The following is a 16,791-nucleotide window of genomic DNA, read 5'->3' on the forward strand; positions in this document are numbered from 1 at the left end:
TCATTTGGGGGGTGGGGAGGGAGGAGCCTGGGAAAAGAACTACTGGCCACACCCCTGGGCTCTCTACAGGCAAGGTTCTATTTACTTCTCAAAAGCAAATTACTCACAGCTCAGTGGCTACCAGTTCTTGGCCTGTGCTAACTCCAGTCAGAAACTGGAGACTAGGCTCGGCTCCCCCTGCATTGCAGGAGAGCAGATGAAAGGAACCCAGGAAACCAAACTCCTAGGCAATGCTCCACACACAGCCCAGAAATGCACTTTCTACACTAGAAAGTGGAGTTCAAGAGGCCCAGAGCAAAAATAGCTATTAGCAATATTGTTCATCAAAATATAGATATGAAAAGCTCCCCATTTAGTTTTTTCCAGAAGAGTCCTAGGAAGGTATCTTGGTTGATGAAGGTTCGCTAATTATCTCTATTTCTTCTCTCAATAGAGAAATAATTATTCATTCTTGTCCCTGACCCAAATATTAACAACCATATTTAGTTTGATAAACACTTGTTTGAAATTCTTGGGACCATTTTACCTCATGCTAAAACAAAAAGGAAATCTTACCTGCCGAGAGCTCTGGTTGTCCTTCGACCCAGGAAGAAGGTAGAGTCTGGTGATTAGGAAGACTATGGACCTTAGAGTCAGGGAGACCTTGGTTGGTGTGAGCTCATACAAGCCACTTTCCTCAACTATGAAATGTGAGCCAGAATCCTGACCTCACAGGCATGGGACTGTTGTAGGATTATTTGATGTACTATGCCTGGTACCCAAGCAGGTAATAGAAACCTGTTGTTTCAAATTCCACTTCTAAGTGTCCACAATAATAGCATTTCTCTGTAGTTGCTTTTGGTTTTTCCAGTTTCCCTAAGGAAGTAGATGAACAGAGAAGCTATATATTGTAACATTAGCCTGTAAAAGAAACTGCATCTGGCCAACATCTACATTTCATTAACTTTGTGCCAGACTGTGCTAGGGATATAGGACAGGGATATAGCAGTGAATAAAAGAAACCCCCCTGTCCTCAGAGAGCTGATGTTCTAGTCTAAGGCTACAGATAAGTACAATGTACAATAGGCCAGATGGTAACTACAAGTACTACAAAGAAAATTTAGGCAGAGAAGGAAAATAAGACAGGGGAGCAGATGGCTATTTTAAACAAGGTGGCCAGGGAAAGATTCACTGATATACTTGAACAGAGACGTGAAGGAGATGAGGACTTGAACCATGCAGTTATCTGGTGCCAGTATTCTGGACAGAGGGAACAGTTAAGTGCAAAGGCCCCAAGGTGGAAACAGCCTGGTATAGTACAGTGAGCAATGGGGAAGAGAGGAAACCAGAGAGGTAACAGCATGCTAGACAACTGAGGGCCTGGTAGGTCATTATAATGATCTGGACTTTTACTTAGAGTGAGAAGCATTAAAGGATTTTGATCTGACTTGGCTTTAAAAGGAGCATTCTGGTTGATATATTGAGAATAGGTTCTACCAGGCCAAGCAGAAGCAGAAAGGACAGTTTGGAGGATATTTCTTTCTTTTTAAAAAATATATTTTTATTGATTTTGGAGAGGGAGAGGGAGATAGAAACATCAATGATGAGAATCACTGATTGGCTGCCTCCTGCATGCCCCCTACTGGGGACCAAGCCCACAGCCCGGGCATGTGCCCTTGACCGGAATCGAACATGGGACCCTTTAGTCCACAGGCCGATGCTCTATCCACTGAGCCAAACCAGCCAGGGCTGGAGGGTATTTCAAGAATCTTCAAGAAGTATGATAATGTCTTAAACTACAGCATTAGTGACTGGACTGAGGATTATTTTTTGAAGAGTGCTAATAGACTGGCAGTGGAAATTAAAGTATTTTTTTGGCCAAGTGATGGAGTTGCCATTTACTGAGGAAACCATGGGAAAGGCAGATTTCTAGGGGAAGGTGGCATTTTAGTTCGGGTATGTTCAAACTAAACTTTCAGAGACAGCAAGAAAGCAGCTGAATGTTCTCATCTGGAATCAGGGGAGAGAGCCAGTCTGGAGAAATTAATGGTTAAGATGGAGGCTGCTTCCAGATAAATGGTTATCTTATTGTTAACAATTTCTAAGAAAAATAGAGATCATTCCCTTTGCCAACTATTTCCAAAAGTTTCTTTCTAGAGCAGATTTTCAACTGGTGTGCCATGGAACACTGGTGTGCCAAGAATCTTTTTTTAAAATATATTTTATTGGTTTTCTACAGAGAGGAAGGGAGAGGGATAGAGAGCCAGAAACATCGATGAGAGAAACATCGATCAGCTGCCTCCTGCACACTCCCCACTGGGGATGTGCCCGCAACCAAGGTACATGCCCTCGACCGGAATCGAACCTGGGACCTTTGAGTCCACTGAGCCAAACCGGTTAGGGCGGTGTGCCAAGAATTTTTAAAACACACAATACCGGGTACTGACTTCCTTTTCCCTTAGATTGTTAAATAAAAAATGACAACAGCCAACACAATAGTCACTAGGTGTGAATCAAAAGTATACCTATTTTTTGCCCTGGCCAATATGGCTCAGTGGCAGAGCATTGGCCTGGGCACCAAAGGGTTGAGGGTTTGATTCCTGGTCAAGAGCACGTATCTGGGTTGCAGGTTCATTCCCAGTTCAGGTCCATGTGTGGAAGGCAACCAATTGATGTGTCCCTCTCACATTGATGTCTCTCTCTCTCTCCCTCTAAAAGTCAATGGAAAAAATATCCACAGGTAAGGATTAACACACAAAAGAAGTATACCTATTTTTGATCAGCATAAAATGTATGTTTTTTGGTGTGCTGCAGAATTTTAGTATTAGTTTGTGTCATGAGATGAGAAAGGTTGAAAATCGCTGTTCTAGAGTATCATCAATTTCTTTGGAGGACTCGTTTTTTCTTTTTAAAGTGCCCTGACTGGGAATCGAACCAGTGACCTCTTGGTTCCTGGGTCAATGTTCAAGCACTGAGCCGCACCGGCCAGGCCACCAGTTTCTTTGGCTATTTAAACTCACTTTATTTCAAGAAGCTAACATGCTTTTAATGCCTAAAACTTCCTCTTGCAGGTGAAATCTCAGCTTTCTTAAATTTAAACTTACACCATGGAAAGTAAAATATGATGCAGAAATGACAGGGTCCAGGATGCTACCTTTTAGAGAGTGCATAACAAGGGAGAATTGCAAGATCAGGAACCACACCCCCAAAGGGTTAAACTTTTAAATAGTTTGAAAACAACAAAAAGCCTCACAAACGTCTTACCAAGATTTAATGTACATTTATTCTTAACACGTGGAACATATAGTATAAAGATTTCATACTGAATAAATGATATTCATTAAGCCAAAAAAGGAAAAAAGGAGGAATTTACATCAAGTTTTAGCTACATTGTTTGAAATACAAATATGCAGATTTTATCACTGAAAAAATCTCAATTGTGTTTCTTCATCAGGAACTTTGACTGAACCTAGAACTTTTTCACACCTCGATTAGAAAGAAAACAAAACAGAACAAAAACCCAGAAAAAAATAAACTATAAGTTGATTGGCTGCTGAGACAGCAAGGACTTTTTACAGAGACCTGTACAGCATCGCGCCAGGAGGGGTGATGTCTGGCAAGAGATTAAATAGCTGTGTCTCGCTTTGTGCAGGTCACCAACTTGTTAACTCGTCATACTATAAAGGGGTAGCTGGGAGGGGGACCAAACTGTGGGGACCCAAGGGTATGTGCAATGTACAACGTCATATATATACACACGTGGCAGCTCAGTGGCTGCAGCTAAAGGTTAAAACCAGTTCTAAGAGGTGATCTCAGGGTTATTCATACAATCAAGGAGGAGAGAAAGAGGTCAGGGTGTTGTAGGTTCACACATGATACTTTGGGGGAAAAGCCTTTTTTTTTTTCTCCTCAACGTTTAACTAAAAACATTTTTAAAAACTACAGCTTGCTGCTGACCCAGCGGTTTTTTCTCTTGTTTCCATGTGAGACATTATTATTACAGTATGTTTACAGTATCAGGTGTACAGTACAGTACATGAAAGGGTCTACACTCTACTGCACAGGCCTCTCCAGTGAACAGGGTCTGTCCACAACTTCGAACTTCTCGGCTTCTGCAAGATTGTGAATGTACAACAATAAACCACACACAGTTCAGCAGTCACCTTTTTGTCCTTCAGAGGGTTTTTTTTGTATTTTTTTCCTTTTTTTTTTAACCATTAAAAACAGTTATGAAATGTGGCATCCCGTTGATGCAAGGACCGGGAAAGCCATTTTTATTTTATTTTTTTTCCCCAAACTCACTGTAAACAACAGTAACTTTGGTTAAAATAAAAAAGTCTTCTATGTAGGCAGAGCTTTGTCTTTTCAAATAGGGTAGGGTCCTGAGGGAGTGAGGACAAGGAACAGAAAGGTAGAAAGGTGAGGGGAACTGGGAAGAAAGAGAAATAGGAGACTTTTTTCCCAAGGGAGAAGCTGGACAGCACAGGGTAAACTGGATTCTGAGGTGGTTTTGCATAAATAAAGGGCAACAGTCAGTTTCTAAGTTCTCCACACACGCACACGCACACAGGGAGGGAGGTGTCCCACGGCTGTCATGACTGGCCAATCAAAAACAGTACATCACAAATGACTTGTGAAACCAATGAGTTCATCAATGGTGAGACCGAGATGTCCAACAGCCGTGACTCATACAGCGTGAACTCTGAGTGGTTCTCGTCCACCTTGGCCAGGGCCAGCAGCGCACGGGCAGCCCGCCGCATCATGTCCACACTAGTTGGCTCAAAGGGGGGGTTCTGCATGTGGAGCAGGCTCGCCTGGCTCTGCTGGAACTGCGTGGCAGCAAGGCTGTCCTCCAGGAAGCCCAGGAGGTTGCCGATGCTGCCCTTCTGCACAGCGATGGCACGGGCTGCCAGGCTGTCTCCCTGCGCCAGGTTGGCCAGCAGTACCACGGCCATCTCCCGGCACACTGGGTTCTTTCGGTCACTGAGGAAGCGCACCATGGTGCTATACAACTTCTCCAGGCGGCTGAAGGGGGGCGTGGCCAGGATCAGGTCCACATTGTTGTCCTGGATGCTGAGTTTGCTGAGGGTTTCCAAGACCAGTCTCTGGGGAGAGAGGACGGCATTGGGGCCCAGGGTGGAGAAGGGGTCCTGGGCTTCAGCTGAGGGGCAGACTGCCCAGTGTAGGAGTCCATCCAGGACAGGCAGACAAATGCTCTCAGGGTACGGGGAGAGGTCCAACTGCCCCGAGATGTTGGCTAGTGTGACCAAGGTGTTTTCCCGGAGCATCTCCAAGCAGTCCCACCACCACTCCACTTTGTTGCAGCTCACCCCTTGGTCCTGCTCCTCCTCCTTCTCATAAGTTAGTGGTGCCTGCTTCCGTTCTGGATGCTTATGGTGTAGAAGGATCAGCTTGCCCAGGATCAGCAGCAGCCCTGGGTGTTTGGACATCTCAAAGTCGTTACCTGGCACAAATGACAGGCTTCGGATGGTATTGGAGACACAGACGCAGCGCTTGGCAAGGGAATCCTGCCAGTCCAGAAGGGTACACAGTGGGGTCTCATCTTTACTGTGGGGTTCATCCTCTAGGATCTTGATGTTCCGGTGGCTCTGTGCTGGGCTGATGCCAAATGGAAACTTGCTGCTCTCCTTGGGAGCCTCTGCACTTTTAGCTCCCTCCTCAGTCAACGTGCTAGATCGGGTGGACAACATATCATCCATAGTGGCTGTGATCCGTTTTTCTGGAGGGCCATCAGGTGGGGGGCCCTTCTGTTCTGTTGTCCCTGATGTACCCTCTGCTGCTGTGACATGCTTCCGGGTGACTGGTAAGCAGGGCACATGAGGCCGGGTAGGCAGCAGCTCTGTCTTGCTCTCAAAGTGGGTCTGGATATGCTCAGTGGTGTCCCCCCCACCAATCCGCCAGTGCAGCAGGCCACTGTCAAACTCCTGCACACGCCCAAGCTTATCTGAGCAGTCCACCACAAACGGGTCATTCTTCTGCACGATCTTTACTGGAAGCTTGTCAAACTTACTAATAAGTTTCTCCTCACTATTCTCTGAGGCTGCCTTGTCTTTGCTTGAAAAGGCCATCTCCTCATCATTTTCAACTACTTCCTCTTCTTCTTTCTCTTCTAGTTTAGGACCTAGAAGGTCTTCCTCATCCTCCCCCTCCACAGGGGCTGGACTAGACACCTTGCTGCATCTCCCAGGGTCCAGTAGTGTTCTCTGCCCTGGGTCACCCACCTCATATTCCTTTAAAATGCCAAAGATCTCAATCAGGCAACGCCGGAAATATTCCACAAGGAGCTCTAGCAACCCTGGGAGCTAAAAGAGAAAGAGCAGGAAATAAATTAAGGGAGAAAAGTGGAGCCCAAATCTAGGCATGGTGGGATGACCCTCACAACATGAGCAGAGAGAGGGAATGCAGTACTACATAGATCATGCAACATAATGAGTAGGATGAGGCTTTGGTTCACCAAACATTGCTCCAAGCTGGTACTAGGGGGACCCAAATTCCAGCTTGGATCCTGTATCGGCAGGCCATTTATCTCTACAAGAAAACACTAATTTCCACTCAGATCAATTTCTGGTCGAACGGTATAACAGAATGGAAAAAATAAGGACTTTAGAATTAGAAAGATCTAGGTCTGAATTCTGGCTTTTCCAGGAACTAGCTTGGTGACTTAACTTTCTAAACTGTAGTTTTTCCATCTTTCCAGAAATTTCTAAACTTTACAGGATTGTTCTGAGGTCTAAATGGAATATATCAAATGCCTGGAATATGGAAATTACTCAATCAATATTCTTTTACTTTCTCATGGGAGGCAAAATTATGCAAGACATAAAGTCAGGTTTTAGAATCAGAAAGACTCGGTTAACAGCTGTGTGAACCTAGGCAAAGATAAGACTTTGAGCCTATGTACTCATCTCTAAGTGGCGACATCTGCCTCAGAAGACTGTTGTATGACATGAAAGAAAATATGAAGAACCTGGCACAAAGTGGTGGCACAAGAAACAGTAACTATTAATAACAATTCCCCCTTAGTCAGCTCCTTGATAGATGGGTTGGTTGGTAGGTACTAAGAATGATCAAAAGAAAGAGTTACTGGGAAAACTCAAGATTTATGTCCTGTGGAGAGAGGGCCTGGAGAATCACCTCTGCAAGAACATCATTAACCTTCACTGCTCCCTGGCCCCCAGCACTTCCCATTCTACACCTTAGGAAAACGGGATCAACAAAGATCTCTTCTATTCAGAGTGGATGAAATTAAAAAAGGGAAAAGAAACTATTCTGCTCATTGATGAAGACCACAGGTTCTTCTTGGTAGTCTAGAAAACATGGGTGTCCTCGCTGACAACAGAATCTGCATTTCTTACCGATACCAAAGAGTTTCTCTCAAATTCTCTTTCAATCCTGATACCTCATACAAATTATTATTGTTCTCAGTATTCTGAGCCAATGGCCAGTGGCAATGTATTGGCATGGAAGATATCAGAGAGGGAGCAAGATAGAGGTGACCATATTGGCTGGGGATAGCTTAATTCCCTGTGTCACTTAGCATCATCAGCTTAAATAAGATCCTAGGGCCTAGGCCAGCGAACCTTTTGAGCTCGGTGTGTCAGCATTTTGAAAAACCCTAACTTAACTCTGGTGCCGTGTCACATATAGAAATGTTTTGATATTTGCAACCATAGTAAAACAAAGATTTATATTTTTGATATTTATTTTATATATTTAAATGCCATTTAACAAAGAAAAATCAACCAAAAAAATAAGTTCGTGTGTCACCTCTGACACGCGTGTCATACGTTCGCCATCACTGGCCTAGGCCCTCCCAAACCTCCAACCTTCCCCAGGCACCTGTACTCACCTGACTGAGGTTGAAGGTCATGATGCTGTTGTCATCATACAGCAGGATGTTAATGGTGTCTAATGCCCATGTGCTCTCTGCCAGCAGCCCAGACTTGAGGGACATCATTACCCGCCATGCCTCTGGAGTTCCTGAAACAAAACCACTATGTCATCCATCCAACAAGCCTAGGTTGGCTGGAGGTGGTCAATCCCAGTGCTGGCCCATCAGTCAGGCTACTATGAAGGTAGCAAATGTAGGCAGTTTCTATCTGAAAGATGACACACATCTGCTCCTCATGGCTTCTAGGCCCTCTTAGGACATCACTGGATAGCAATTCCTTCAAGTAAAAGCCCGAAATCAGCTGATTTCTTCCTTACTCAAATTTCTTTGGTTCTGTTTTAGTCAACACAACCAGATTTAACCTCATCCAGAATATCAGGAGAGAGAGAGAACAATGGCTAACATGGAAAGGGGCAGATTACACAACCCAGAGAGGTTTCCTTACCGATGTCTTTCATGGTGAGTCGCCTCCTCTGCTTCAAAATAGGCTGTGTGGCTTCAACAGAGCCAGGTGGGAAGGTGATGTCCCGCCGAATCATGGGGGGCTGCACAGGGGCAGGTGCTATGTGAGAGGCAGGTACGGGGGGGCCTGCCTTTTGCATCTTCATCCCAGAGTGCAGGAATGGAGACTTGCTAGGAGAGGTGCGGTTCTCCATTGGCCGGGGCAGGGGAGCAGGGCTGGATACCTGAGGAATGTGATTCTGCATGCTTGGTGGGGGCTGGTAGTTGGAAGGAGGGGGCCTTGTCATGGCGGGCACGGGAGCAGAGGGACCATATGGAGGCTGGCGTGTGCCATGGGAAGGCCATGAGCCTTCATGGTTGGCCCTCTGATCTGTATGCAGCATTTCATCTGTTCGGTTCACACCATGATAGGCAGGGCCCTGGGGGGCAGAGCCCGTGCTCTGCCTGTTGGCGTAATTGTAGGTCATGTCATTACGCCCTTGCCACATGGTGCTTTGCTGAGCAACCTCAGCAGATGCCTGTATGGGGCCACCCATCATTTGTGGTGGCATGTTCTGCTGGGCACTGGAGCCAGGGGGTGCTGAGACACGGTCTCGGCCAAACTGGAATGGAAACTGGTTCTGGGGGCCACTTGCTGGCCGGCGCTCAGTAGCAGCGGTGGCAGTGGTAGGATATGCATTGCCATACTGGTTGTACACATCTTGCTGAGGGGAAGGCTGGGCAGCTTGTTGTTGGCTGGCGGGCTGGGGCTGGGCTGGCGGCAACTGCTGCTGCTGGGGCTGCCCCTGCCCAGTGCTGTATGGCACACTGTACATCTCCCCTTCGTGCCGCTTGGCAGTAGGGCCGTATGTGCTATCCATCGGCCGCTTGTAATTCTAAAACAGGAACAATCAGAGGGGAAGTTAATACTTTGCACTCAGGGACTCAAGAACCACAGCTGCCAAGATGGCTGGCGATACTAGACACTGGACTTGCTTCTGCCCCTCGAGAAGACACAGACTCCAAGAGAACAAAGGAATAATGTTTACAAATTATCTCTGAAAGCAAGAGTCATTTTCTATTCCCTTCCGGCTCTCCCTTGCTGTAAGCAGAAAAACAAAGAAAAGTTCAAAAATCAAAATAAGGCCTGTTTCTAGCCCCATTGGAGAACTAGAAATTGGACTGGACTCCAAATAGAGAAGAGATTGTGGACTTGGCTCTTCAGGCAGAGCTGGCTATTTGGGTGGGAGAAGACCACCAAAGTATCTAGGGAGCTGCTTACACTTTCCACCTCAGTTTTCTAACTGGATCTCTGTGTGTCAGTCCACCCTCCTCACCTGCTGCTGCTGCTGATACATTGTGGTCTGCTGGCTGGGGAAGGGGCTGCCGGAAGGGGTGGCTTGCGTGGAGAACTGATTGCCATAGGAATCATGTCTGCAGGAGAGAGAAAAACAGGATCAGTGTAGGAAATGACAAAGCCAGAGGCACAGGAGCACTGACACCAGGCTTCACTCACCGTTGCTGCTGTTGCTGCTGCTGTTGGGGGTAGCGGCTAGGAGAATACATCCCCGAGTCTGGGTTGGAAGGCATGAGATTCGGCTGTGGGGCTCCAGTGCTCCCCATGTTTCCATCAGGTCCTATTCCAGGCTCCGTCCTAAACAAAAGCAAAGAAGCATGTGGAATCCACTATAGCCGTCGGGTTCTGGGGTGAGACAGGAGTGGGGGTCATGCTTACCTCACTCTGTCATAAGGACCTCCATAAGGATAGTGCTGTCGTGGTCCCATTGCCACATTTGCTAGCCCAGGGCCGGCAGCTCGGCTGTAAGGGTCCCCCATCCCGCCGTTGGGGCCCTGCCCTGAGGACATGAAGGGATCGCTCCCTGGAGCTGGGTGTAGAAAGGCAGGCAGTGAGCAAACTGGTAGGTGAGCAAGCCTAGCAATCTACACTTTGCTTGCCCCAAAGACCCATGGCCTCTTCAGAGCTCAAGGTTGTTTCTTTTGTTTTCCTGACAGGTTTAAAACAGAGATCTAAAGAGGCCTTATTCAGCAAAGAACACGCACTTGTTAAGGGATAAGAAGATGAGACCAGGGAGAGGAAGACAAGGAGGCGGGGATAAAGAGGGATAGTTAGGTTTAAAAATGCCTTATCTCAGAGGATGGCTCAACCAGAACCCTGAACTACTCTCAAGCTATCATCCCACTTCCCTGGCTCTGTCCTCAAAAGTACAAGGCCAACAGCAACTGGTCACCTTTCCTCATGCTGCCATAAGGATCCTTATTTGGCTCATAGGACATGCGGCCCATCATGTCAGAGGTATTCATACTGGGCTGGTACCCAGGGTTTGGAGTCATGGAATTCCGTTTCTGGAATGTGGGGTCACTTCCATCAGGAAAAGCATCCTGAATCCCGACTGAATTGCTCCTGCTCCAGAATAAGAAAAGTCAATTAAATCCCAAATAAAGCAATTCCTCTGATAACACAGGACACATGAGAGTCACTGGCTGGACAGCAGAGTCACCAGGCTGCATAGGAGCTCATGGACTTCTGCCTAGGGTTCCCCAAACCACCTGCCCTGCTTGTGGCCTTACCTCATGCCTGGCAAGGGAGGGATCTGACTATGTGGTGTAGATGCTGGAGTTGGTGGCTTCAGGTCTCCCCCTTCTGCCATGGAACTGCTGGTTGACTGAGGTGTCTGTGGCCCCTGCATAGACCCTGATCCAGCTGTGAACAGAGATGAAGGGTGAGCAGGAAAGTGTTTCTCTCTCACAGAAATATACACCCGGGATCTCTTCAGAAAACATTGCTATAAGGCTAAAGTTAGGATCTTTAAAGCCTTAATCACCTTTCTCCACAGGGAATCTCAAGGCCAGGTCAGGGAATTTGAGGGCTCTATCATGGTACTTGCTGTTTCACATTTGGAGAATAGGAGTGGTGTGATGAAGCCATCACCATGCTGTTGACTCCTTGAGTCTCTGCCAGCTTCCCTGACTACTTTACTTCCCTCCAAGGACCGGGTCTCACCATGTAATGCTGGCGGATAAGCTCCCAGTCAAAGCCCCTGGAATCGTGGGTAGGGGAGACCCAAACCAGCAGTGCACATTAGGAGTCTAGGAGCTCCTATTCTGAAGCATCTAGCAGTGTCACCACTCAGGTTCAAATGTTCCTCTAAGCTGAAGAGCACAGAATCACCAGTAATTAATGTTTCTATTAGTTACCATTCCCAGAAGCAGATATCCCACTGCTTGAGCCTCTCCAGCTGATGAGTCATCTCAGGCACTCATTACACCCTCGGAGGTCAACACCAGAGCACATGTGTTTACAGCAATCTTCTAGGAGTCCTGGCTTTCCCATGCTTGCCCAGGGCCCAGACTCCTCTCAGAAAGGAGCACTGGCAGAGGCACTCCCATCAGAGTTCCATTCATATCCTCTCCCCACCATTTCCTTCCCATTCATTACCATCTCAGCTCTTCGGGGAATTCAGGGCTCTAGTCTGAGCTGCATTCTAAGGCACTGACATCAATGGGCCAAAGCTCCCAGATGGTCTTGCCTCACTGCTATTGTCAATTTTCCCACTCCTCTAATATCCCTCCCACTCTCTAGTTTACAAACACTTGGCAAGATGCCAGGTACACAATGAAAATTAAAACTTAAGGGTTGCTGCAGACTACTTCCCAAGGGAGTCGCCACAGCCTGTTCTTTAGTCTGCCAACCTATTACATCCTGTGTGATAGGGCAGGGCAGAGCAGAGCATACACCCTGGTGGCAGGTGCTGGTGAACAAGGGGACTGGACACTTGAATACTACCTTTGAAGGGTGAGCCTTGGTGGAGCTCACCCAACCCCTACCTGGAGAGGGAGGCTGGATCTTGGGCTGGGACTTCTTGGAATCAGCAGCTGCAAAGATGTCTGGGGGAGGATCTTCTCCACGTTCAATCTTACACTCAAAGGCATAGAGACACTGGATGTACTGCTTTTTCAAGGAGCTGGCAGCACTGCTTGAGGTGCCGACATTGAGGTTGGTCGCAAGTTCCCGCCATTTTTTGTTCTTGTTGACCTGCACAAGCAACCAGAAAAGCCAGGGTACATCTTCCTGCCCACAAGTCCCAACCCCCATCAGACTACTAGGTACCCATCTCTTGTAGAATCACAATTCTCAGTTAACCACAAAAGTTATTAACTCCACTTGGTGGACAATCCACAATAAACATTAAATTCGTGCTGGCTATCCTCTACTCTCAGTAGGCTCTATCCCACAGGTCACTGCAACTATCAGGGCAAATTTCACATCCCTATTAGAGAACAGAATTAAGAAGGTATGGTCTGTACATGTGTACTGCTGAAAAAGTATGTGCAATCACCATCAAATCTGAATCCTATTTTAAATGTACCAATAAAAATGAACATTTTATAAAATGGAGCTGTGTAGTAATCAACATCACCCTGCTTGACTTACTTTGTCAAACTGGGGCTTTTCACATTTGATTTTTTTTTTTCTTCAGTGTGAGGCTCCTTGTAAATTTGACATTCTTGTGCCTCTCTACTCCCCTGCATCTCAGTGACGTGTAACTACAAGCCCCTTTCCCTCACTAGTCACTGTCCTGATTACCCAGATGCTCGGGACCCTGTAACTTCTTTTGTGCCTTCTCAGAAGTCAGCTTAGTCCTGCCTCCTTGCCTCAGCTTTAGGACACACCATTTCCAATCCCTTTAGTAACCCTTTCTGCTCTAGCCAGGCAGGTCTCCTTCTTCATGTATTCTACTAGAGACCCGATGCACGCAATTCGTGCAAGAGTAGGCCTTCCTCCCCCCGGCTGCCGGCAGTGGATTCCCTCAAGCACCCGGCACCTGGGCTTCCCTCCAGCCGCAGGCAGGCACCCAGGCACCCAGGCACCCGGGACCCAGGCTTCCCTCACAGCCCCGGCTTTGTCCAGAAGGACGTCCAGTCTAATTAGCATATTCCGCTTTTATTATCATAGATGCTTATTTGCCTCTCAAGGGCGGGGAACACTGGCTTTCCAGTCCCAATCCACAAAGGAAATTCAGTATGTTGTGATACCTGTTGACCTGGTACTAATGATACCAGAGAGAAGAGTGATAAGGAAGCAAAGAGAAGAACCATCGAGATCAGTGATGGCGAACCTATGACACGCGTGTCAGAGGTGACATGCGAACTCATTTTTTTGGTTGACTTTTCTTTGTTAAATGGCATTTAAATATATAAAATAAATATCAAAAATATAAATCTTTGTTTTACTATGGTTGCAAATATTAAAAAAGTTCTATATGTGACACGGCACCAAAGTTAAGTTAGGGTTTTTCAAAATGCTGACACGCTGAGCTCAAAAGGCTCGCCATCACTGATCTAGATAGAGGGAAGGTGACCAGGAAAACTTCCTAGAGAAGGTAACAACTGAGCTGAGCTGAACTTTGAAGGTTGGAGATGGTGTTGGTAGCGTACATCCCAGACTTCCATCTCCAGGCCACCTGGGCCAGTCAACTGGAATGGCTCCTCCCTCTACCTAAACCCTACTTACAAATGTTGCAGAAAAGCTCAGAACTTTTGCCTTTCTGGAGCCTTCACAAACTAACTTCTAACAGCACTGTTTCTTCTCTGCACTGTCTTTAGAGTTCAATTACAACATAGCATCTAAAAGGTTTGCATCCTTTTGTAAACTAACACAGGCCTAAGCTTTGGGATTCTCTCTGTACTAACTCATCTTAAATTCAGACGCCCACACAATTAAAAGTATGCCAAACCTAACCCAATACTCCCTCCTTTCTTTATAGGCAGGAGAGGACTGTGTGTGAGAACTAGCACCAAGGAGAACAGCAGGAATAAGCTCAGGGTCACTTCAGAAGCCTCTGTGGCTTTGCTTCCCACGCCACTTATGTGGTGGTGCACACGTGTCTTGTTTTGTTTTGTTTTCCTTTGTGGGGGAGGGAAATTAAGCCTGAAGGGAGAAGGAATTCATAACTGACTGTTGGTTGGCTTCATTCCAATCACTTTCTTTTCTGCTGGTGACAGCTGTTTTCCTCTTCTGATTTAGAAGGTTTGGAATACATCCCTCCCAGCCACAACTCCCCTGAGCTCAGCCACAAACTCAGGACCAACAGCAGGCTCCTGGTCTGATGACTACAGAACACGCACTGGAGGAAAAGTTTGTAAGCCACAGTGTGCTGTCAGCATTGCCTCACCTGTTTGCCTCTTGGGCTGAGAGTAAAACAAAGCTGTAAGGTATCAGGGCAGAGGCAAGGCTCAGGGTGGTATTCAGTTCAGATGTTTGTAGCAGAGATGAATTCATTCTCTTCAGTCACCCATGCAGAGTAACTAACTAAACACAATTTCCCACCTACTTCCCCCTTCACAAACAGTTTCTATTAAATAGCTCCTGAAATCTCATCTTTACTGCAAAGTTTCCTGGAAAGGGTCAGCAACTACTCTGGCTGCCCCTGTACCATCTTGCAGACCAATTTATGTGGCAGAAATCTTGCTGAAAGCTTTATTACTTCTAGCTTTAGACAGTCTAGCAGGGTACACTGTCACTATTTTAAAAATAAGAAATGTTAGGGCTGAGTGGTTATGAACCTTTATTGAGGTCACATATAAGTGGCTAAGACAGGTTTAAAAACCAGGCCTATCTCTCTGAATCTTGCTATTGTCTACTATGCCAGACTGCCTCCCAGGGAATCAGAATTGCCCACAGACTTTCCCCATCTTTGTAACCCAGTGGGACCCCAGACATATAGTAAATGTAATGCTAATACTTCATCCTACCCAGGGAAGTCTCAGCCTTTTGGAAGCCTTATTTTCTAGAAGCCCTTGCTCCCAGGTCTGTCAGTATGCGACTCAGAGAGCAGGAGAGGGTAAAGCCAGGTAAAGCCACTTAGTATCTTGAGAGAGGCTTGTTGAAAACACAGGGGAAGCCAAGTCCTAGGCACTCACCTGAGTCAATCCACCAATCTCCTTCACAGACACATACAGGCGATAGAGGTCCAGAGGTTTCCTACCCACAGCAGGCAGATTTGTCATGCCCATGGCCTTCTCCTCCGTGAAGGCCAGATAACGGTCCACCCACATCTTCCTCTCAGGCTCACCACCCAGCTCATACAACTTGGTGATCTTCTCATTGGTTGTAGTAGAAGAACTGGATTTCTGGAAGGGGCAGGTCAAGATTCTTAGGAACTGGTTACATTCAAAGACTATGCTAAGGGTCTTAGAAGTTCCTTAATTAGGGCAGTGATAAAGCTTCTTATTCTGGGATGGTTACTATCACCTGCCCTGCTTTTGTAAGGCTGAAAGGCCAAAAGATAGATAGGTAGACCTTCTTCCTGTAAAGGAAGGAAAATACTGACTATATATATTACCCTTTAGGTCAGCGGTTCTCAACCTGTGGGTCGCGACCCCTTTGGCGGTCGAACGACCCTTTCATAGGGGTCGCCTAAGACTATCCTGCATATCAGATATTGACATTACGATTCATAACAGTAGCAACATTACAGTTATGAAGTAGCAATGAAAATAATTTTATGGTTGGGTCACAACATGAGGAACTGTATTTAAAGGGCCGGAAGGTTGAGAACCACTGCTTTAGGTGCTTTGCTAGATGCCTTTACATATTAGGCATTATAAATTATCTTCCTCTTAAAAGATAAAAAAGCAGGCACAAGGAGGCCATGTCTACGATCTCATAGCTTTTAAGTAGAAGGGCTGAGTGTCAAATCCTTGTCCAGCTGACATCAATATCACTACCACTACCCAGTACACACTCTTTTTAAATAAATCCTCACCCAAGGATGTTTTTATTGATTTTCACAGAGAGAGAGGAAGGGAGAGGAGAAAGGGGGGGGGGGGGGGGGAGGAAGAGAGAGAGAGAGAGAGAGAGAGAGAGAGAGAGAGAGAGAGAGAGACATTGATCAGCTGCCTCCTGTATGCACCCCGACTGGGGATTGAACCCACAACCATTTTGGTGTACAGGATGACGATCCAACTAACTGAGCCCCTGGCAGGGGCTAGACACACTTTTATAGACTGTTTCAGAGAACTCAAGAAACTCAAATAATGATCTTGAGACAATGGGATGGACTAAAATGAAAAATAAACTTTACCTACTCTCAAGAAAGGGACGCTCAACTGCTTGAAAGGCTTTGGATGGCACCCTAAGACAGGATGGCTAATAGGGTCTGGGAGCCAGAGGTGAAAGTCCATAGAAAGTGTCTGCTATGATATTTAATTTCCCCTACTTTATAAAATAGGGAAAATTAGGTATGACAAAGGGCAGAAATGTTTTAAATGACTCAAACACTGACAGAGAAACAGCGATCAGACTATTAATCCCCAGAGGGAAAGTAGGGGAGGGAGGAAGCAAGGGGAAGAGATCAACCAAAGGACTTGTATGCATGCATATAAGCCAAACCAATGGACATGGACAACAGGGGGATGAGAGCATGAGGTGGGGGGGG

The 16,791-nt window shown here is 46.4% G+C and overlaps 1 protein-coding gene across 6 annotated transcripts in view; it reads right to left on the reverse strand.

Moving 5' to 3' along the window:
- Positions 1-3,233: 3,233 nt before the first annotated feature.
- Positions 3,234-16,791, reverse strand: part of ARID1A (AT-rich interaction domain 1A) — a 47,430-nt gene continuing 33,872 nt past the window's right edge. For 2 of the 6 annotated variants that reach the window (XM_023760967.1, XM_023760966.1), the window contains 10 exons: positions 15,275-15,484; positions 12,179-12,386; positions 10,922-11,054; positions 10,582-10,757; positions 10,068-10,218; positions 9,849-9,986; positions 9,670-9,766; positions 8,337-9,228; positions 7,850-7,980; positions 4,193-6,302 (listed from right to left, as the gene is read on the reverse strand). In XM_023760967.1, coding sequence (XP_023616735.1) covers positions 4,572-6,302; positions 7,850-7,980; positions 8,337-9,228; positions 9,670-9,766; positions 9,849-9,986; positions 10,068-10,218; positions 10,582-10,757; positions 10,922-11,054; positions 12,179-12,386; positions 15,275-15,484 — 3,867 coding nt within the window. In that variant the 3' untranslated portion in view covers positions 4,193-4,571. Of the gene's footprint in view, positions 6,303-7,849; positions 7,981-8,336; positions 9,229-9,669; positions 9,767-9,848; positions 9,987-10,067; positions 10,219-10,581; positions 10,758-10,921; positions 11,055-12,178; positions 12,387-15,274; positions 15,485-16,791 lie in introns of all 6 variants that reach the window. The other 4 variants (XM_023760965.1, XM_006097305.3, XM_014463090.2 and 1 more) reach the window with 4 other exon arrangements.

The sequence above is a fragment of the Myotis lucifugus genome, unplaced genomic scaffold (assembly GCF_000147115.1).
Source record: "Myotis lucifugus unplaced genomic scaffold, Myoluc2.0 scaffold_197, whole genome shotgun sequence".
Lineage (NCBI taxonomy): Eukaryota > Metazoa > Chordata > Mammalia > Chiroptera > Vespertilionidae > Myotis > Myotis lucifugus.